This window comes from Entamoeba invadens (genome assembly GCF_000330505.1).
Source record: "Entamoeba invadens IP1 unplaced genomic scaffold scaff_1105074725849, whole genome shotgun sequence".
In the NCBI taxonomy this organism is placed as follows: Eukaryota; Evosea; order Mastigamoebida; family Endamoebidae; genus Entamoeba; species Entamoeba invadens.
Window position 1 is genome coordinate 116,537 of NW_004440189.1, and position 22,758 is coordinate 139,294.

General features: G+C 34.1%; 7 protein-coding genes across 7 annotated transcripts; 2 read left to right on the plus strand and 5 right to left on the minus strand.

Moving 5' to 3' along the window:
• Positions 1-34: 34 nt before the first annotated feature.
• EIN_222330 (hypothetical protein) lies at positions 35-1,587 on the minus strand (the record flags this gene model as incomplete). The annotated part of the gene is made up of 3 exons (XM_004254813.1): positions 35-801; positions 850-1,366; positions 1,528-1,587. 3 exons carry the CDS (start codon positions 1,585-1,587, stop codon positions 35-37), a joined length of 1,344 nt encoding a protein of 447 aa, XP_004254861.1.
• Positions 1,588-2,083: 496 nt separating this feature from the next.
• Positions 2,084-7,826, plus strand: EIN_222340 (hypothetical protein; the record flags this gene model as incomplete). Its single annotated transcript, XM_004254814.1, has 2 exons — positions 2,084-2,643; positions 2,690-7,826. The coding sequence occupies 2 exons, from the start codon at positions 2,084-2,086 to the stop codon at positions 7,824-7,826; spliced, it is 5,697 nt and encodes a 1,898-aa protein (XP_004254862.1).
• Positions 7,827-8,010: 184 nt separating this feature from the next.
• On the minus strand, positions 8,011-9,222 carry EIN_222350 (aspartate aminotransferase, putative; the record flags this gene model as incomplete). Its single annotated transcript, XM_004254815.1, has 1 exon — positions 8,011-9,222. The coding sequence occupies one exon, from the start codon at positions 9,220-9,222 to the stop codon at positions 8,011-8,013; it is 1,212 nt and encodes a 403-aa protein (XP_004254863.1).
• Positions 9,223-10,226: 1,004 nt separating this feature from the next.
• Positions 10,227-11,723, minus strand: EIN_222360 (hypothetical protein; the record flags this gene model as incomplete). Its single annotated transcript, XM_004254816.1, has 1 exon — positions 10,227-11,723. The coding sequence occupies one exon, from the start codon at positions 11,721-11,723 to the stop codon at positions 10,227-10,229; it is 1,497 nt and encodes a 498-aa protein (XP_004254864.1).
• A 1,147-nt stretch (positions 11,724-12,870) lies between these two features.
• EIN_222370 (hypothetical protein) lies at positions 12,871-14,604 on the minus strand (the record flags this gene model as incomplete). The annotated part of the gene is made up of 1 exon (XM_004254817.1): positions 12,871-14,604. The coding sequence occupies one exon, from the start codon at positions 14,602-14,604 to the stop codon at positions 12,871-12,873; it is 1,734 nt and encodes a 577-aa protein (XP_004254865.1).
• Positions 14,605-15,337: 733 nt separating this feature from the next.
• Positions 15,338-16,581, plus strand: EIN_222380 (hypothetical protein; the record flags this gene model as incomplete). Its single annotated transcript, XM_004254818.1, has 3 exons — positions 15,338-15,921; positions 15,986-16,114; positions 16,197-16,581. 3 exons carry the CDS (start codon positions 15,338-15,340, stop codon positions 16,579-16,581), a joined length of 1,098 nt encoding a protein of 365 aa, XP_004254866.1.
• Positions 16,582-17,725: 1,144 nt separating this feature from the next.
• Positions 17,726-18,742, minus strand: EIN_222390 (hypothetical protein; the record flags this gene model as incomplete). The annotated part of the gene is made up of 1 exon (XM_004254819.1): positions 17,726-18,742. The coding sequence occupies one exon, from the start codon at positions 18,740-18,742 to the stop codon at positions 17,726-17,728; it is 1,017 nt and encodes a 338-aa protein (XP_004254867.1).
• Between the last annotated feature and the right edge of the window lie 4,016 nt (positions 18,743-22,758).

A 22,758-nucleotide genomic window follows, 5' to 3' on the forward strand; every position in this document is an offset into this window, starting at 1 on the left:
GATAATGTTCATCTAACAAACAACACAATCATATTTAAAACTCTTTGTACCTCACACTTTGTTGCCCAAGAAACTTGATGAACGCAATGACATCTTCGTGACTAAAAAACTCGAACATGAGTTCTCGAGTGGAATAATCGAAGTCACATTGACACTTCCCAATATTGACGGCTTGCGATATGATCCAATCAAAGTTACTGTTTTTGGGAATAAAGATCGAGATGAACAAGTGATGCTTTTCCAAAAAGTCAGTGTCCATAACATCTTCACTGAGACTTGCACAACAACTTGGCGATAACTCTTTTGTTCCTTTTGCAAATTTCTCGTCGAATAGTTTGAGTTCGTCTGAAGTTAATTTTGGAGCGAACGACCGTTGATGAGAGCACTTTGTTTGAGCCTCAGTAGTCCGTTCGACGGACTGACTCACACTATTTGGGATGTTGGGAGTTGGGGTGTATTTATTTTCGACTGGTTTGACATGAGAATAGTCCCGACTCTTACTACGCGTCCGGGATTTGCTTGGGCTCCGACTTTTCCTGAAAGGTTTTGTAGCTTGTCGTGTATAACTGTCATTGTTGTAACCCTTCTTGTATTCTTCACGGAGTCGCAATTTATCGTTTGCTCGTTGAAAGATAAGAGACAAATCATTTTGTTTGAAAAAGGGGTCACCTCTCTCCTCGAATTTTTGAAGACGACTCTGACAGACGTAAAACAATTCCTCAATGACAAAACGTTGGTAAAAAGAAAAAAAGAGCATTGTGTTCTTATCAAGACAACTGCGTAAGATTTCCACGTAACTTTCTATTGGTGAGGTGAAATGGGTTCATTGGAGTTATCTGAATAACAAACCTAATTGAACTTTAGTTGACAACACGACGAAAAATGCAGTAAAAATGTCGACGAAAGTCTGGTGTTTAATGAGCTCCGGTGTGTTGAAGATATACATAATTTCATAGATGTTCTCAAAGTGATTTTTCACATTAAGGATGTAGTTAACAACAACCAAAGCGTATCGAATGTATGGAGCTCGTTGGTTCTTAATCCACCCTTCTAAATTTTCAAAGCCAAATCCGTTGATGTAATCGACACAATACCTTTCTTTGTCAGAAGATGAGAACAATCCAATGTTAGTGTACTCGATGGAATTCCAAAAGAGTTGTTGTTTCTCTTGGACTTTTGTGAATAACACTTTTTGTAGAAACGAAGACTGTTTCTTCACAAATTCCATGATCATCACTACCGAATTTTTGTAGTACTTATTTTCAACATCGTGAATGTAACTGTAGTACGTCTCAATGATCTCTGAAAGAATTCTCTCGTCTTTGACATCATACCCGTCGACGATTGCGGTGATTGCGTGAATCTTCTATACGTTATTCTCTATATGAATCTTCATGAATAATATAATAATAAAATAACGAACATTGATGTCTTCCTTTTTGAGTGTAGTGCCTGTACAACCAACTTTAAAACTTGTCAGAGATTCCTGTAAGTTACACCTTTTATTAAAATAAAGCAAAAACACACCTTGACAAATTCAATCACCCGTTTCGTGATTTGAGTTGGTGTTAGGTCACTCGTACTCATGTTTTTTTAAGTTTATCCACAAAATTTTTTAATCCATTTCACAAGTGTAATAGTCAACATTTTACGTTAAATTTCTTTGGTGTTTCGGGAATTTCGTTTTGTATTTTGTAAAGAGAAAATAATAAAATATGGCTCTTACGTATCTATATTTGTATGGTAATGTTTATTACTATTGTTCTTTTGAATAGAGTACAATAAAATTATAATTTAACTAAAATTTATATAAATCATCTGATCGATTATTATTGTTAAATTTCTTAAAATTTATCAAAACACGACAGATTGTTTATTAAACTACCAATAATATTAAAACTATTTAAATAAATACTATTACAATAAAACAAAAGGGTCTCAAACAAAACATATCGGTAATACAATCAAAAAAGTACAAGTTAAAATAAAGTATTTTCCAAATAACTTCCGATAAAAAAACACTTATTAAAAATATAGTGAATACCATAACCACAAAAAGCCGACAAAGAACTCAATAACTTTGATGCAGCGCGTACGACGAACGTCGCGTGAAGAATTGTTGAATGACTGTGATGTAATTCGGCATAGTCTCCGTGCAAACGACTTGAGTACTGCAACTTCTATATTAGAAGGGTTGATAGAACAAATTGATTTACTACCGACCGAACTGTCGCACACACTTGAAACTGGTTTGCGTGGCATTTTGGACTTTTTCATTGTCCAACAGATGAGAGACCAGACACTCACTAAAGACAATAACGTCCGTTTTGTCATCGACTCTTTACTCACGTTTTATTCAAAACACACACTGAAAGCAATTAAATCCCAAACTGTATCAAACTCGTTGAAAAGTCTTGTGTTTTCATTGAAACAAGTCTTCTTGATTCTTAGACATCCACCACAAAATGCGGTGAAACAGTACACCAATTACCCCAAAATTGTCATTGCTATTTGGGACGAATTTGTTAACGTTTTTTGTGCGCCGAGTGGTGCGTATCCCGAGTCATTACTCGAAATCCTTAGCGACTGTTTGGACGAGTTTTTTAAGTTGTCGCTCTTTACTAAAGGTATTCAGGAAATGATGTTTGTTAATAGAAACAGTTCATATTTCAATAACATTCACACAAAGGCTTAACATTTCTTTTAGTCACATCTCGGCGGCTTCTGGTGTTGAGCGGAAGGCCAAGACCAAATTTTTCATAACAATTTCTCGGTTTGGGAACATGCAATTTACTAACGCCCTTTCTCTTGTATTAAACTCATTAGAAAAGACGCTTTGTGAAGACCCGGAGTTGGAAACGGCATTTCGTCTCGACAACTGTTCTGCACTTGATCTCATATTAAAGAACCCAAATAAGTACAAATGCATTATTGGAATCAATTCCGAAGAATTAAAACGTTCAGACTTTGAAGGTGTGTTGAGGTTTTTTGCGGAGATGCACAGTGTGACAAACTCAAAAGTCATTTATGTCTTAAAGAACTACTTTTTGTTGTACTTTACTGTGATTTGGATTGGGCTCAACGTCACTTCGATCACATCAGTTATCGTCAATGCTGTTGATTGCTTTAATGCATACTCCCCAACACTTTTTGAGTCGGGTGTGGAGACGGAGAGTACACTTCTTTTACTGACAAAGATCATTCAAATCTTCAATGACAACAATGGCGAGAAGAAGAATGAAAGATTGTATAGTGCAAGTAAAACAATTATCGCTATAATGTCGTTGCTACTAAACGTCCGGTTCGACCTTTTCGAACAACTTCTTCATGGTGATCAGAAAGAGAGTGTCATGTACTTTGTACACACAATTATACGTATGATCGACGACGTCAAAATTAGAGACAAAACAGAGCAAATAGGGTTTGTCTCGACTCTTATTACAGCAGTGTTTAATCAACCCCGTAATCGTCACGCAGAGCTCTTCAGCTTCCTCTCGATCGATCCAAATATCGTTTTTGATAGCTTCATTAAACTCACAAATTCACTTGAGGCTAACGTGAAAGCCGCTTATTTGGCATTAGCGAAAGGAATTAATGTGCTAATTGACGCAGACATTCAACAACACGCGACATTGTTGTGGAGGTTGGTCGACATTTTCTTTACTATTCCAGTGACATACTCTTTTGGGGTGACGTGCACATACTTACGATCTTTGCAACAATTGAAGCTCAACAAATTATTCAGAGCAGAACAACAACATGTTTCAATTCCACATAGAAATGGTATTTACACGATAGTGTGGGATACTATTCGCTATTTTCTCCGTTCACCGAATGAAGCAATTGGAGAGGCTGCTGCCGAAGTTGGTGGTACTGTTGGGGTGAGTCCAAATGAAATCATCCATGACCCTATTTACTTGGTCAATGAACTTCGTTGTGTTTTATATGGAAACACCTACAACATGGTCTTCCCAAGAAAATACGTTTTACCACGACAGAAAAACCCCTTGAATAGGAAGAAATCGTTGATATCATATGCTATGAATGCATCTTTTCATGTATTACAGTGCCACAACTCAGTATTAAGTGGTAATGCTGTTAATACTAAAATTAAGAGTTTGACGAATGCAGTCACTATCATCTCATATGCAGCACTCGCACAAGAAAGTTCGGAGAACCCGATATACTATACATGTTTGGAGTATGTGCTTAGATTGCTCCACTGTTCTCTTAATGTCTTCCACCCACAAATTATTTTACAAGCAAATCAATTCAATGTGAAATGCACTTCTAATATTTTACTCTCAAGATTCGGCGAGGAGATGGCTGAGATGTATTCTATCGCGTCACATAACGCTGTGCACCCAACTGAAACGTTTGTCGACGAATTGTTATATTGCTTGGCTGTGTTAATAAGACGATGTGGTGTTGATATCATATCGTGCCACATTTTCGACATTTCATCATATGTCAAGTTGTATCACATCGACCATTTACTTGCATGTGTGTCAATATTAAACGAACTCTCTGCGTTATCTTCTGGTGCTGTTATTCCAACACAAAATGATAATTCCAATTCAATCAATTCCTCAATATTTCGAGCTTTCTCAAAGCCACAGAAGAAGCGAATTGATTGTTCGGTCTCTCCTTCATTCGAAGAAAAGCGAAGGACAAAGTATATGTCTGGCCCGGTGCGTTCTGTGTCTTCAAGTGTTTCTTTTGATGCAACAACGATTAATGTGAGAACAGAGAGCGGAAGTGAAGAAAGTTTTGTCGAAGGAATTGTGAAGCCAAAACCGAGTTGTGGGCAACCAGGACCAAATCGTTTGAACTGTTCTGTGAAGTTGTATAATGACATAAAGAAGGAAAGGAAACGAAAGTATCAACAGAAAGGATATACGTTGACCGACTTACAAGGGATTACTAATCAATGGGTACCACAGAAATGTAAAGATAAGAGTGTTTGGCTTCAAACAAACATTCTTACTAATTTGGTTGTATCTGATATGATCAATGGGTTTTCATTGGACTACGACGAGAGGTGTATATTAATGGATTATACGTTGAAATTCTGTAAAGCAGGATTTACTATTGGAGCCCCGGACTTCACAGTCTCAAAGAAGACCAATGTGTTTATGCACAATATTGAAGAGAGTTTATCAATCAATTACAAGTCGCTTTACACAAAATTGTTTGCACAGTACAAGAAGGACGCAAGTCAAGTTGACAACTTCAAGTCGTTGTATCAACAAAACATTCCGTCACACTTTGTCATTCCAGGGATTACTTCCATCAATTTTGAAGATGTAGAGTCCGTCAAAAAGTTCATAGTGTATGTACAAAGGATTGATAATTATCACCCAAATTATCATTGTCTGAGTGCTATTGAAATTGGAGTATCTGCACAGATATTGTACAATACCATTATGACAATGAGAGGAGTGAAGACATTCGATCAATATGGCATTGATGATTTGTTCGACATTTTCAAACCACGAACAGAAGACAAATTGTGTTCCATCCACGAGTTTTACGATATGATCTCTGACAGGTATAAAGACAACGAAAAGGTTCACCACGACTCAACCGTCATGAGTGTGTTACTTCAAGGATTTTACGAATCGATGCTGTTTCTAGCAAAAGTCGGGAATGCAACAGATCCCATTTCAAGGGCACTGTTTAGAACACATCAAGACTTGTTGTGGGGATCTATTTTTAACCACGACTTGTTTTACTTGAACGACACCTTCTCGTTAAGAAACCAAATCAACTCATTATTAAAAGATGCGTTAAAAGAAATTAATAAATTCCCTGTCAATGAAAGACCCGACGCTTATAAACAACTTGTCGAACACTCAACAAGTTATGTCGATGAGTTCACCCATCCCGCGCTCAAGTATTACGCAGACAAAAACGTCAAAATTGAAATGAAAATTGAAGACTCGAACAACCAAAAGATTTTCCAGTCTTTTACTTGTATCAACGACACTATCGACTCGTTGGTCCCACAACAAAAGACACAACTGATCACAGGAGAAGTCGTCACGATTGGAGCGAAGTTCGGGATTGTTTCGACGTTGGAAGAAGCGATCAAAGAATTCACAGAGACGTGTGAGGCTGAGCGTGCTGAAATGCTCAGAGAGCTATTGATCAAAGAAATGAAGAACGGACGATTTGACCCACTTCTGATCGACTTTACGTCGATGACTATTAACACCATCGACTTAATCACAAAGTACTTGCGCTATGGCCAACCCTCTGAGGTGCAGTTTTATAAAAACTTATCCAAAATCCCACAGTTTTATCGATCTTTCAAACTCTACGAAGCCATTCTTTACCATTTCACAAAGTTTGGCATCAGCTTCAAGATTTTGGAGAACACTTTGAACTGTTCTGTTGTACTCAAATCGTCTCCAAGCGACCCATTGGACCAATTCTGCGAGATGTCGGATCTGATTTACTCGAAAGCAAACAAGGTGCCGAGTGCTCTAATGAAAGAACTTCTTTTTACGCCACTGAATTATGAGAATGGATATTTGTTATATAACTCGTACTTCATAGGACATGCACCTTTCTCAAGGAATGATAAATACACTAAGACAGATGGCATTGTTCAAGAGAAAATGTTTACACCACTGTATTCCCAAACAAACGCACAACACTATTCCTCAATGATTTTGCCGTTGATGGAAAATGTGATTCATGAACTGTTCTTAAGAAGACTTGGAGACGCGCAGTCGAAGTACGGAAGTGTGCTTCCCGTTTTCAAGGACGGACGCTATGTCAATTCATCCCAAGAATTACTCCACTCGGAATTTTGGAATTACAGAGCAACACCCGTTTCGAGTGAATTGGAGGCACTTGAAGCCATTCAATGCATTCGAACGTACACAACAATCACATCATATACTGAACAACTTGTGGACTTGGTTTGTTCACTTCTTGACAGAGAAAATCCAAACCAGAGACTTCTATCTATTTTAGTGTCATTGTTAATAACATCAGACTGTTCAAACCACAGAAGAAATCGATACATCTTTACACAAGCAATGGAACTTAATGAACTTATATTATGTTCTCCATTTTTAGTGGACTCGGAACCAGTCATTCCACAATATCTGAGTATTAGTACGAAGACACAAGTGTACAGGAAGCTTAGAGAGTTCTTCCAGGACAGGTTTGTCATCACAACATATATGAACACTCCACAGTTCTATCAATTGATTTGTCTTCTCAATTTCCAAGAGTCACCAGTCATGTTCCTTCACATTGTCAACAACTCGAGTCTGAAAAATGGGGCTGCAAGAAGGTGTTTGGTCGACTTGTTCTTGACAGAGACGATGCTTTGCAACCAAAATGTTGACATCAAACAACTCAAAGACGAATACTCTATTTGTTTTGTTGCAATGGTCAATGCATATTTACTCAACCCAAAGGCAATTTTCGAGTTGATAAAACATGGAGAAAGAAAGAAAGTCTTGCTCTATGTGAATATGATACTGTCACATTATTTCAACACAGAGAAGACTTCCGATATTGTCGAAGCACTCACTTCGTTGGACTGGAAGACAGAGAATTTGTCATATCCCATTATCAATGTCATCGTGTTCATTCTCATGATTTTCAGACACTCCGCGTTTTCGGATAGTGCCTCTTTTGTGCTCGAGAAACTCCTCAAATACACATCGCTCGTTGAAAAGTATAGGTATGAGAGTGGAGTGCTCATTAACACATTCTCGGAAATCCCAGACGATTACATCACATTGACAATCACTTCTATCATCAAGCAATTGTTCACTCTCATTTGCCATCCCCATTCCACGTAATAGTGTTCTTATTTAATGTGTTATTTTGTTTTTTCATTTTACTATTATTGTATACTATATATACTATTATTATTCCACAAACTACAGTAAATCAGTTATTAGATTAAATATAATACTTGAAATGTTATAAAGTAATAAAAAGAACTAAAATGTTTGAATAAATGACCAATAAATGAACCCAGCTTCATTTCTTTTTGTCGGCTTCCAGTTTCTCAATGGTTGCTTTGTACGCATTCTTGAACACAGGGATGCAATCCTTGAAGACATCGGGGTGTTGGCAGAGCGAGATTCGGAAGTATCCCTCAGCATCAAACGCACTACCAGGTACTGTTACAATGCCATTTTCTGCTAATGTCTTACAGAACTCCCACTCGTCGTACTCGCCAATTTTTGGGAAGATGTAAAAAGCACCTTCTGGCTTGATATATTTGATCCCCATCTCGTCGAGACACTGGCACATCATTTCTCTGGTCTTGTCATAGAGCGACAAGTCGACAATAGCATGCGCGACTAGTGGCAGAATTCTCATGTGCAATTTGTTTGTGTGAACAAATCCGAGAATTTCGTTTGATGTGGCAATTGCCTTAATCAAGTCCGGGTAGTTTGGTACCAATGGGTTTGCTGCAAGACAGCCGACTCTTTCACCTGCAATGGAAACATCTTTAGAGAGTGAGTAAGCAATAACAGCATAAGGATATTTATGGAAAATAGAGAACTTTGGGGCGTTCTTTGTGACGACTCTGCAATACACAGCATCGTTCAAGATCCAAATTGGTCTTTGGTTCTTCTCGCTTTGTTCTCTAAGCAAGTCCATAACTTCGTCAATCTTTTCTTGTGTATATACAACACCGGTTGGGTTCTGGGGGGAGTTGATGATGACAACACGTGTCTTTGATGTGAGTTTTTCCTTGAGCAAATCGATGTTAATTTGCCATCCGTCTTCAAATCGTGTATTCACTCTGACAGGGACACCACCATAGTTTTCAATATAAAATGGGTATTCCAAAAAGTATGGCGAAAAAATGATGACTTCGTCGCCAATTTCGAGCACAGTTCGTAAGAAGACATTACACGCACCAGCACAACCACATGTCATTACTATTTCTTCTGCCGTCAATTTGACTTCCTCAAATTGGTCGACGATTTCTGCCATAGTTTCTCTTGCAACCAAGTCACCGTTTGATGTTGAATATCCGTGGCACATTGGCTTTTCTTCCTGAGCTATTTTGACAAGAGCGTCCAAGTATTCTTTAGGTGGGGGGAGTTGTGGATTACCAATTGTCATATCATAAATGGCTTCAGCGCCTTTCTCTTCTCTCATCTTAGTGGCCAAAGCGGACATCTTTCTAATCATTGTGCCTTTAGTGCAGTTTTCTTGGATGTATTTTGCAAGCATTGTTATTTGTTATTTCGAGTTACATACACTACTTATATTCTGTTGCAATCGTCACCACATGAATCTTTCTTCTCACTCTCTCATTTCTTTCTACTTTGTTTTTGGTTTGGTTTTTTCTACTTTCCGCTCATCATTCCCGGTAGTTTCCACAAAAATGTCCACAACTTCCGGTGGTTAATCCGAAAACAGTTTTTTTTGGATTTCGTTTCGACAAAAAACAAGTGGAAACACTGGAACCATTTAGAACTAGTTGTTTTACTATTTTTAAATTATTCGTCATTGAAACTTTTCTCCCCGTTTTGGTACAAAAAAGCTTCGTATTTTCATTTAAAACAAAACTCATAGAAAAAAACAAAAGGCAGTCGAACTTTCGTTTTGTTTTTTATAGACAAATATCAAAAAAAAACAAAAAAAATAAAAAAAAATGTAAAAATACAAAAAGCAAAAGTCCACTAACCCGAAATTTTTGCCTGATTCGGGCCGGAATTTAATTGATGTGGAGTTGAAATCTCATAATTTAAATCTTATAATTAAGAAAATCGAACGGATTAAAATTCACCCCTAATTCATTGGATTTTTCTCACATCGACTGCAAATTTTTCATGTTTGCAAGTGTGTTGTGTCCGTGTAGAAGGACGCCCGCAACAAATTCGAGTTTTCGAATTTGTTGTTCAGATTTATTTAAATAAATTGATGTTTTTAACATTATGTTTTTTAAACAAACTAGTTGTTTTCTTTTGACAAGAACCGGCTCGTTCCCACAATTTTCATCTGAATCAGTCTGTATGCTAAGATTTTTGTCACTTAAGTATCTGGTCGTTCCGTCAATTCTTTTACCTCATCACTTTTCTGATTGTTATGACGTTTTATTTCATTAGTCAAATGATTAATCTTGTTTTCCAATACTAAAATTGAAAAACTAAAACATTTCAAACCTTATAAAAATCTTAAAATGCAACTCAATACAAAACAATTTTGAACTAAATAAACAAATCTTGACGTATTCACTCTTTCTCCTTTTTGGCGTTTTTGAACATTTTTTTCATTCTTCTGTATTGCTCGATCGCGTTGGGTACATTTTCCAGCGATGGCACCTTTTTGTCTTTTTTGTCCTGAGTTTTCTTCGGAATTCGGAAACCCTGCATATAAGGGTTTAAAAATGAGCTCATGATGAGTTCCTTTTTGACAAAGTACGCGATGACACTCGAGATTGAATTTTCGTTTTTCTCATCTTTTTTCTCTTTTTCTTCCTTTTCCTCTTTTCCCGCAAATTTGACTTCAGAGATGATGTTTAAAATTGGATCTTCATCACAGCCCACCCAGACGCGTTCGCTCGGGATTTGTAAAAACATCATTTTCAATCTCCCTTTCAACTGTTTGACAGCAAGTCCGACTTTGACGTGAGTCTGCGAACTTTTTAATGGGAGCTGCAACGTGGCGTCGATTGACATTTGGACTCCATCTGAATATTCGATGTCAAAATCTATGATCGTCTTACCCGTTTTATCGGAGTGAATTAGTTTTGGTAACGATATGAGAGGCAACTTTGGACCAAAATTAAGTTCCGTTAAATCCATCATTTTTACTAAAGGAGGTAATTGTGAGTACCTCACCTTTTCTTGAAATTTCTCAATGATTTTAGCGGTAATTTTGTGGTTATCAAAAAACTGAAAGAAAAGACGATGAAGGAGAAAGTTGATTCCACAACTCCAATGCCTTGCTTCGATATCGGAAATGTTCTTTTCAGTGATTTTTGTTATCAACGAACTGAAGTGCTGTTGAATGATAGTTTGGTGCTTCACACTTTTTACAGACATCTTGATCGGATAATAAAAAAACTCGAGTAATTCTTCCTTGTCAAAGTGAAGTAAAACAGTATCTCCATATTGAAAAGTTTGAGGTATTCCTTTGATCTCAATTGAGTTCTTTTGTTTGAATTTTCTTCGTTTAAAACGCTTTATTTGAGACATTTCTTCGTCGGAAATGTGTGTAAAGTAATCCAGTTTTTGTTGTAATGTCTCACATTTTGCTTCTTTGTATTTGTTGTATGCGATCTCTTCGGGGGTAAGAACTTCCTTTTTGTACGTAAATAAGTCGTTGAATTGAGGTTCCTTTTTGTATCGAAATATGGAAACGGTTAATGATTTTGTTAATGGAAGACAAATAACATTTTTCCCATCGATGAAAAACAAATTTTTGTTTTCGTACTTCAAGCGAAGGTTTTGGACAACCTCGCCGTTCTCAAAATGTGTCAATTGAACGGGATGATTTTCGTATCTTGAAATGTCATGTTGAGGAATTTGAACATATTTTGGAAGGTACAAAACGTCTTTATCGGTTCTTTTCTTAACTTTTATTTTTTCATAATAAGAGCAAATTGCGTTCAGATGTTCATTAAAAAAATCTGAGTGTGTGTATAACGCCAAAATGCAAAACAAAACGATTGAATAGAGAATTGGGTATATGATTGAATTCACCACATCATACAAAAACACAATCATTGATTTTTTAGTTTTTGTCAGTAAGTTAAATTTTTTATAAAAGCTTTCTTGAAAATTTCCATTATCATTTACACTTGATTATATTACAAAACACAATAAAAAAGATACATGTTGTACATTATTATCAATTAAGTAATTGGTTATTTTTTCATTTTTATAGTTTTGGGTACTTTCTAAAAAGTGATTCATCACCAAAAAAACCTCATTCCCAAAATTATATCTCAGTATTAAACGAAGAGAAAAACTAAAGTAGAATAATATTATAATAGAATTTTTTATTGTTATTAATGAAGATTTGGTCAAACGTTCCAGAGTTATACCCAAAACACTCAAAAAAAAATATAATTAACTTTTGTAAAAAATTTTTTTAAAATAACAAAAAATGTTATATATAACAAAAGAATGAGTAAAGTAAAATGGCTTACAAAACTCGACGAATCCAAAGGAGACGACGAATTTTATTTAAAACCCACCTCTCAATCTCAAGACAAGGTGGAGAGTGGACTCCTTCTGGATGTTGTAGTCAGACAAGGTCTTTCCTTCTTCGAGCTGCTTGCCGGCGAAGATAAGTCTTTGTTGATCTGGGGGAATACCTTCCTTCTCTTGGATTTTTGCCTTGATGGCATCAATTGAGTCGTTTGGTTCAACCTCAAGAGTGATAGTCTTTCCAGTGAGGGTCTTCACAAAAATTTGCATTGGTCCGTATTTTAGAGTTTAATTTTGCCCTTATATTGAAGCCCTTCTCTTTTTTCTTGTCATCATCCACTCGTTATTAATTCTTTGTATAATTAAATATAGTTTGTATCCATTTCTATTTTTGCCAAAACTTCATTGACGTGGCTTTCTCTTTTCGTCTTTTTCCCGTTTGTAACTTAAAATCATTGGGACGTTATTTTGAGGTTTGTCTTTTTATAGATAAGTTCTATACTATAAAAAATAACATAAGTATAGTTTAAACAGTAACTTATATTTTTGAAATTCTTTTTTTTATTTTTATTTAGAATGTTTAAAACTAGAATTTTCTATAAAAAAAATTAATATTATTATGTTAATATTAGTAAATTAATAGAATAAGTTATTATAAAAATTACAACAAGACAGTAATGGTAATATAACTAAAACAATACTTATAAACAATAGTAACATTTTATGCCTTCTTAAAAGGAGGAAAGATAAGTGCCTTGAAATTTGAAAACACTATATCAGTGACTACCATATCATTGTCGTACATGAGGAGTTGAAGAGTTTCATTGTTAATATCAAACAAATTGATTGAACTCTCTACAACAATAAGATTCTTTGTACAGACCTTCTTCATCTTTTTGAGAACAACTTGGCTTTTATTCAACACGACTGTTGAAATGCCTTTTGGTAATAAACATGTCTCCACACTGCATTCATCAAAGAAGACAGAACTTAATTGTGTATGTCCAGAAATATCAATCTTATCCCCCTTAATGTGAGTCAACACTAACGACTCCAAACTCTTTGGGAACTTCAATTTATTGTTGAATGCTGTTAAATCAACTTCAATAAGTTTTTGGAACTTCCTTAAGTCGAATTTATCTGTATATGAGTTCGTCACTTTCAGTTTGAATACATTGGAATGTGATGGTAAGTTAACTGGGAAACACTCTAGACTAGCCAAGCTATCTGGGTAAAACTGGTCGATATTATAATGAATAGTGCATCCATAGAGTTTGAGTTTCTTTAAATTTTCGAATCCTTTGAAAGACTGTGTTATTTGAGTGTTGACAAGTGACATGCTAAGTATATTAGTATTCCCTTTTGCAAATTGAAATGTTGGGACTACTAGGAGTAACATCTTCACCTTCATCGTTTCAAAATTTTGGATACAAAAATCGCGAGAGAGTAACTGCAAGTATTCGACACTATCGGGCACATGAAATGGTGGCGGGTTCTCCAAGAAGAGTCTTTTTAAAGCCAAATCACTGCGTACAATTTGTTCGGTGTATTTACCCAAATACATTTCAAGCTGCCTTGGAAACGTTATTTCCAAATTATCGAGGCCACTCCAAATCTCTGTTATACATTCTTCTTGACTCAAATCAATGTGCATCTGATTTATTACTTTCGAAGAACTAAATCGGATTTTTGAAGGCAAATACTGTGAAATCACTTTTTGGGGAAGAGCGCCGCCAGTGACTTCAAAATAAGACGATGAAATGACAATGACATTTGCAGGGATTTCAGGCCAATACGAGTTGGAGCAAACAATAACTTTATTGACGTTTTTGTACATCACTGCACACTTTTTAATTTGTTTTTTCGACTCTAAGACAACGACTATTTGATTAATATTATACGACTTCAGTTCATTTAAAAACTGTTCATCTACTTTTGTTCGCGAAGTAACTTTTAAGTACTTTAATCTCTGCATTTTGTCGGGGAAAACAGTGTCCATTTTAATGTTCGATGAGACGACAAAACTCGCTTTTTGAAGTCGAGAAAATTTCGAACAGTCCACGCTCTCCGTCAGAAATACATTTTTCAGTTCAACTATGTTATTCGAAAAGAACGAAAAGACTTTTGGTGTCATTTCGTCGTTAATGATCAAACTGGCACGCCTATTAAACTTAAAAGGCGGTTTCGACATAAAAAGGAATTGGAGTAATGGGACATTTCCTTTCATAATTTCAATCGTTTCCAAATGTGGAAACACCTGAATCTCTCGCACAAATATTTGCTGGTCGATAAGATATTTAAGTGGTGGGGTTTGTGGGGTATCAACAGTTGTGCACGGGTTTCTATAAAGCATTTCCACTGCATCCCTACAATTTTTACTTACAAATATAAATTCGATAAGTGTTGTGAAGTTGGTAAAATACAACACACAATTCGCTAAATAAACACTCTCCATCTAATATATAATAAGTTTATAATTTCTTTGGTATTTTTGTGACTTATAAATTGAAATAAATAAAATTAATAAGTATTTAAAATAGTATTAGTTATACTATAGTCTTTATATCACAAAACTAATTATTTAAAACTATTTTTACTATATTAACAAGATATTAATAATGATAATATTATTATATTATATTAATTATTAAAATGATATACTAAATTATACTATATCATTAATACTTAATTATTTTAATAGTTTTTCTTTTGTGAATAATAGTTTTTGTTAATTTTTTTTGAAACGACTATTTGTTTATAACGGACATTTTCCTTTCAGTATTGTGAAGAATGTGTAATATTTTGGTAATCAATAAACATTAAAAAATAGTAACTTCCACAAAGAAATTGGAGTCTTCCAACATTGGAGTAAAATATTCAAATTTTGATAACTAATCCTATTATCCCACATTTTTAAGTCTTTTTTAATAATACATCTTGTTTTTCTAAAAAAATCATGCCATGCTTCCAATTGAAATGTTGTCGACCAAACCATTCTTTCAACTTACAAACAAATAATTCTTTTAATAGTTAAAACAGGACAGAAACACATTCCAACAAGAGCAAATACAAAGTTTCAAATCACCTCAAAACAAGGTCAGAAGTATAGGTTTATTATAATATGTGTACTATAATTGTATAGTAATTTCCAAATCCCTATAAAAAGAAGTGGACCTTGAAAACAATAGATGAGTGTAAAGCTTTCCGATTTGGTTAACGCGGCGGGTGATGACGCGAAAGATTCTCCGACGCAAACCGAAATGCAGACCATTCTCTCAGTCATCGAGAAGATAACTTCCGCAGACCACATTCTTCGCAATCAAATCGAAGACAAGATGAAGTTGTATGATGCCAAGAAGATTAGTGATGTACAAATGTGTAACATCCTTACACTTGCAGACTACATCGTGCAAAACTCTCCCCTTTTCAGAACACAAGTCGCCAATTTGTCATTCATAGCGCTCTTACAGAGTATCGGGAAGATGAAGAAACAGTTTGGGAGTGTCAACACCGTTGAAGCCAAAGTCAGAGAACTGATTTATAAATGGGGAACGTACTTCCCAAATGAATTGAGCGAGTATGTCGTCTTGCGACAAAAGTATTGCAAAAATGGTGTTATAGATCCTAACACCACATCAACCGTTTTTCTTCCGACGTCATTGACGTCGCTTATTCCCCATGTCGAACACACTTTAAGAAAGGCGTCGACTTACTTTGAGACCGGTGTTGGTGACATTAATTCGATCAAAAGACATGCCGAGAAGCTATACACGTTTGTTGTTGTTTTGTCATAGTCAAACAATGTTTGTTATTTAAATGGTATTCTCATAACGTAGAAAATACAAAGTCGAGTGCGAGTACTGTCGAAGAATGTCGAGTCGCTATGACGCCAAATTACTGAAAGAAGCTGACGAAATTGGAAAGCGTCTTGAAACAGTTATAAAGAAGTGTGATGATGAAATAACGTTTGTTACATTAATATATCTCAAATAGTCTTCAAATTCCACAGTAACATGGTTTTAACTTAATAAAGAAACTCATATGTAGTGGATCAAAGAAGATCAATGTCACCAATTTTGTCTCGTTAAATAAAGACGATGTTAAAACAGCACCAAGGAAAACTACTTTACACTTACAACCACCACCTATGTCACCACAAACTAGAAGTATCGTTTCACCATCAACATTTTATGGAAATTCAGCTTTCACTAAAAGAGAATCCCCATTCGAAGCATCATCATACACCGGTAACTCTTTTGTGTACACACATAAGGCGTCACCGTCACCACTCCAAACAGCAAAAGCTACACAAATTATGGTGCCAATTGCTCAACCAAACACGGGCGACATTTTCGCATTCGACGAGGACCTACCAACAAAACCACCTACATCATCCCTTAACCCACAAGCACAACAACCTTCATTCTTGTAAATGGAGGAGTGATGTGTGCTCTGAGTGTTGCTTTTTTATTGACTTTTTAGTTTTAATATGTTTCTTTAACCTTAGGATTGCGAATGAATAACAAATTTAAAAACATTTTAAATAAAAATTTGAGAATGGCACCCTTGTAATATTTATTACAATTTCCTAATTTAAAAAAAATAAAAAAAACATAAAGTCAATCAACAAAGTAAAAAGAGTCCAACATTTTTTAATATAACACACAGAAGTTACATTTCACTGCAATCCATTTTTCGTTTTTTGGGTTGGAATTCATTCATTTCGACGAAACCATTGAAACAATTAATAGATAGAAAGACGGTATGACTTTTACAAACAGGTACTCCACACAAGTAACATCCAGTTCTAATTCTTGATTTACATTTTCCATCGCATAGTTTGCAATAAACAAGACCGTTGATTTCTGAACAAAACGGATGTATTTTTGATTTGCATTTGTCATCTTTCCGATTTGCTATATCAATAAAACAAAATCTTTCATCAATTGGACTAAAAATGGGACGATAACACATTTTTTTCATTCACAGGTCGTTCTATTAATTTCGAACTTAGTCGCGTTGCATTTATTTCTTTGTATGTAAAAGAGTTACTTTTAACAATTGATTCTCTGATTCTTGCTGACAACCTGATTCGTTTTTTTACCCAAGGTTTTACCAAACTGTTCGCCAAATTAATCAAGAAGTTTTCACGTGTTATGTTTCCATTGAAAAGGTGATAAGAGTTAATTGCCATCAAATCTATTATATTATAAAACATCGCCAGAGTCCATCTTCGTGTACATCGTTTATAAGAGTAACATCTTACCATCCTATCAATACAATCCGCGCCTCTTATGTTTTTATTATTACAGTCTTGCACTACAAACATTCCAGTTGATTTGTTATAACACATTTGTTGTTTTTTGTTGATAAAAAAGTGACAGCTTTGTATTGTTTGTCAAAATAATTTAGTAAGAAAAGGTCAAAGTCGGGTTTTGTAGTTTCTGAACAGCAAATTGAATTAAGTTTTAAGGCAATAAAACTTTTACAAGTTTATTTTGTTTTAAACAATTTGGGAACAAAACAACGTTCTTTGCGACAAGTTCCAATCATATCAATGTCGAGTTGTTTTAGTTTTAATGCCAATTCAAGTGTAGTAAACAAATTATCGAGTATAACGTAAAGTAGTTTCCTAAATAAGGAGATACCCATGTTTCAACTATTTTAGTTATTCCATTTTTTTCACTTTCACCATACTTGCCTAAAAACGGTTTGGCGTTTACTATCATACCAGTAACATTATCGACCATAAGCCATAGTTTTATGCCATATTTGCCAGGTTTCGATGGCATGTATTGTCTAAACTTGCAATTTCCATAGTAATTAACCAACTGTTCATCTATACATATACTTCCTGATATTTGTTTGTTATTGTAAACGTTGCCAATAGATTTTAAAAAGAAGTTGAATATGTCTCTGAATTTGTCAAATCCCGTTTTATCTTCAAGCATAACCATTTCTTTAAGAGCAACTGTTGATGAACTCTTTAACTCATTTTCAGTTTCATCCAAGTTGAATTTTTTGTTTCCTATATTGTCTTTGCTGTCTTCTTTTTCTTTGTCGTTGACTTCACAAAGTTCGCCATCATTTTTACACTTTTCACTTTTATCCACTTCACCGTTTTCAGTGTAATCACCACTGTCTGTGTCATTTCCGTTATCATCATCTTTATCACTATCATCATCTGTTGAACTTGCGCTCGAACTGTCATCGACTTCCAAAATTAATGACTCTTTCTCTCTCTCAGAATAAAATTGTGAAACGTGCGAATATAACGATTTCCCCAATTTTGACTTCTTAATTTCAGTCAACTTTTTGCTTATCGATGTCTTCAAAGATGAATCAGTTTCTTTTTGTTTTATTCTTAAAAGGAATCTGTTCTTTGCGTTTTTATCAAATCTAATTACCCTCAGAATTTGTTTAAATCTGTGTTCACTGAATACTGAACGATAAAATGGATTTCCATATAGACCATACATATAATTCAAACTCTTTTTATTGTCATGAGCAACGCCGTTGAATAATAACATTCCAATAAACGCGTCGAATTCATCAAAAGACAACTGTTTCCATTCTTTGCCAAAAATAACCATTCCACATTCATTTGTGATTATAATAATGTAAGTTTTCATTTCTTGATTAAAAAATAAATTAAAACGTTCCATTTCGCTTATAGGAGTATCTATAAGAATGGGTTGTTTATAAACATCTTTACAACACTGTTTTATACAACCGACGTTGTATAATTCCCATTCAAATATGTTTATAATTTCTCCTTTATCTTTTTTTGTTGAATAAACATATTTTTCGGTTTCCATTCAAATTATTTTTTTGAGTTTTAATTTTTTCTTTATATTAATTATTATAATTGTATTGTCATTTTAATAATAGTATAGTCATGGTAAAAAAGGTTGTTGAGTAAAAATGGTTGTTGATTGAATAAAGGTTCGGTTTATTTTTGTATTTCAAGAAAAGTTACAAATTTCTTCGCATCATTGAAATAATATTGAAAATATGTTTTTGAGCAAATAAAACTATTTATAACAAAGGAGTGTATTTTTAAAACAAATTGTTTTCTTCTCAATCTCAACATTTTTGTGTGTTGATTTTATAAAATGTATAACATTTTCAATTTTGAATCGAAAATTGTTTTTTTGTAATTCGAAAAACAAGTATAGTTCAATATAGTTAATATAGTTTCTGAAAAAATGATAGTGCTTTTTTTTCACCATGTTCGAAAAATAGAACACAAACAAGGATAATCATAAAAACGATAATTGACAGTATTACAATTGGTTGTCAATTGTATAACATTAAGAGCTGTTTATTGAACATTATAGATATTACATTATTTATAATCATTGTTGTTTATCAAAAAAAGAAAATGAAAGTGCTTTTTTTCACCCCCTTTCATTTTTTGAGTAAAATAAGAAATGAAATTGAAAAATTATATCATTGTTAAATATGAGTACTCCTCTTTATTACAAACGACATTTGTATTGGAAGCAAACTATACACAATCATGAGTATCAAAGTTATGGTCACACAATCGTTTTTTAAATTTATTTTCTTGATAACATGAAAAATAGAAAATAAAGAGTCAATTGTTACATAAAGAAACGGGAAATCACCCAAATTTTATAATTATATATTGCGATTAGATGTCAAATTGTTGGGATATAATAAAGACAATTATTCGAAACACTTCAAAATATAATTATTAATAAAATTAACCATTAATTATAATAAAATTAATAAATACAGCTGGTTTCAGAACTCAATAATCATGTCCAAACCACAGCGAAAACCCGCTTCAAAAAAATTGGATTTGAGCGTGTTGCGCCACAATACCAAATCAGGTCGTGGCTGTGATTTTTTGGATTTCTGTGAAACCCATGCAACAGAAATCATGGAATGTCTAACACTCCAACAACAAATGAAATTGTTGAGAAGTGAAAAATGGCTTGAAAAGGTTTCAATTGAAACGAAAGCCAAAGTGTTGGGTGTCTCACCCTCGACGGCCCGCCTCAACAACTTGTATGACGATGTCGAAGGGAAGTCTGGAAGAAAACGAGAAATTAATCAATCGAGAATGCCGTTGTTGTTGGAAACAATTCGAGAAAGACAAAACACCACCAACCCAATCACCACTAAAGAGATGGGAAATGTTGTAGAAGGAGTTGTTGGGAAGAAAGTATCAAAAAGAACCATCGCAAACAGTTTGAGAAGGGAGGGTTTAATTAAGAAGATTGCAAAACCAATGGATAAAGAGAGAGCTGAGCTGAGTAAAGATGAGTTAAGAAGCTATGAAACTAGAGCTGTTGATTTGTTGAACAATGACAAACAATATGCCGGCGAAAGAGTTGTCCACTTGAATGGAGTTAAACCCTCCCTCCTTATCAACATGGACGAAAGTGGTTATTGTCCATTTGTGGACTCAAAAAGGAGCAACTTTTATGTTGACGACAACTATGACTACACCAACTCTTACTCTGTTGATCGCTCTCAAAAACGCATAACATTGATTGCAGGAATATTTGCCAACAACACCACGCTGAAACCAATGATCATACTATCAAACTTGACAATGAAAAATGAAATCGACAGATACATAGACAGAGATGATGTTGAAATTGCATATCAACGCAAATCCTTCATTACGGAAGACATATACACGTTGTGGCTTGAAAGATGTTTTAAACCAGAACTGGAATTAAGAAGAAAAAATTGCCCACAAGAATGGGCGGTTTTAATACAAGACAACTGTGTTAGCCACATTAAAGATGGTGCTAGAAAGTGGCTGTTCGAAAATAAAGTGGCTTTATTATTATTGTGCCCACACAGTAGCCACTTGTCTCAGCCACTGGACGTCGTCATATTTGGCGTTCAAAAAGTTTGTTTTTTATTATGAGAGAAATTACTGAAATAATATTATTATTCAAAGCCGTTATAAGTCTTGTTAACATGTTTACTTTTATTTGATTGTTATTGACTGATAGAGAGCAATGGGTTCTTAGGTAGTTTCTCGACTTGTTGGTATGAAGTACCCCGTTGGTGTTATGTCTCAAAAAGATGATGTTGAAGATGAAGTCAAGAAGGCTACAAAGCGAAGAAAAATGGAAATTTTAGAACTCAAGGATCAAGATGGTGCAATAGATGCTGCTAAGTTGGAAGAGTTGTCTGTTTGTATGGTCACAAAAAGAGTCGTTGAAATCATCCAATCGTTCAAAATTGCCTGCGTAAACAACAACACCTCAGCCTTTCACATGTGTGGTTACGTAAAAAAGCCAATTGGAAAAGAAAAAGAGGGTACTTATGATGTCAGAATTTTCTACTGTAGGGAGTATGCCTTCCGAATACGAGAGTTTTTGGGAGAACAGGTTTGCGTAGTTCCCGTTGCCTTTCCTGGAAGAAGAAGCAACTTAAACATTGATAAAAACGAAGGCATTTTAAAATGATTGAAAATTTGTGTTATGTATGATTTATTTTTTGAATATTTCCTGATAATTTCAATTTAAGTTGGGCTGACCTGTAAGATTAATTAAAGTACACAAGTTCAAAAGGAATTTAAAATGATATTTATTTTTATTATTCAATCATTGATAATATTATTTAAGTTTAAAATAATAAAAATATGGTTTTAAAAACGTCTTTTTGATACAATTGTCAAATTATAACATCTTGTAAACTTTAAGTTTTTACAGATCAACTCTGATTTTTACATATTTAACAGATCAATTAAACTGATATTTTTATTATTTACTTGCGTTTAAGTAACAACTGCATTTTCCTTAATTATTATAACATCGACAATCTTTTTTTTTCACGACTGCTTATTATTGTTTGTTTTTTTTATTTCTCTTTATTCAATGTGTTTATCGATAGCTTTATTTGCTTTAGTTGAACCAATACTGGTTGTCAAAAAGGTAGAATTGTGGAGTTTGTTTACGTTTTGTTAATACAGAAGGTGTTGACCGTATAGGTTTAGCGTTTCTTTTGATGATTGGCTTTTTACTTGTTTAAAGCATAAAATACTCTTGCCATTGACTAGAGCATTCATCTAATTGAAACTTTTATCATCTTTTTGTTATTGTTTTTTGTTATTGTTTATAAATGAGAAGAAATCTTCTTTCCCTTCATTTTCTATTTATTTTTTTTCGTTTTGATTTGAATAATATGTTCTTTTTAGTTTTGTTTGAAGGGAAAACAACTTCAATTAAAGGTACACTATAAGTGTAAATTTTATTGAAATGTAAAAATAAACCGAACCTTTATTCAATCAACAACCATTTTTACTCAACAACCTTTTTTACCATGACTATACTTAAACATAAACATACTTTTTAATAATGATATATATTATAGTTTTGATATTATCAAAAACTTTAGGAAATATTTAAAAATAGACGTTATTTTTATTACACTTGAGAAGTAACCTAAATATCTTAAAGTTAATTAACCATATACCCTGTTAAGTAACTGAACGATATTTAGGTTACTTACAAACTATGTTTTAACTAATTTAAATAAAATAAATATATGGTTTTATTAATTATAATTATAACAATTGTTATTTATAACTTTATTTTTAATTAATTAATTAACTATA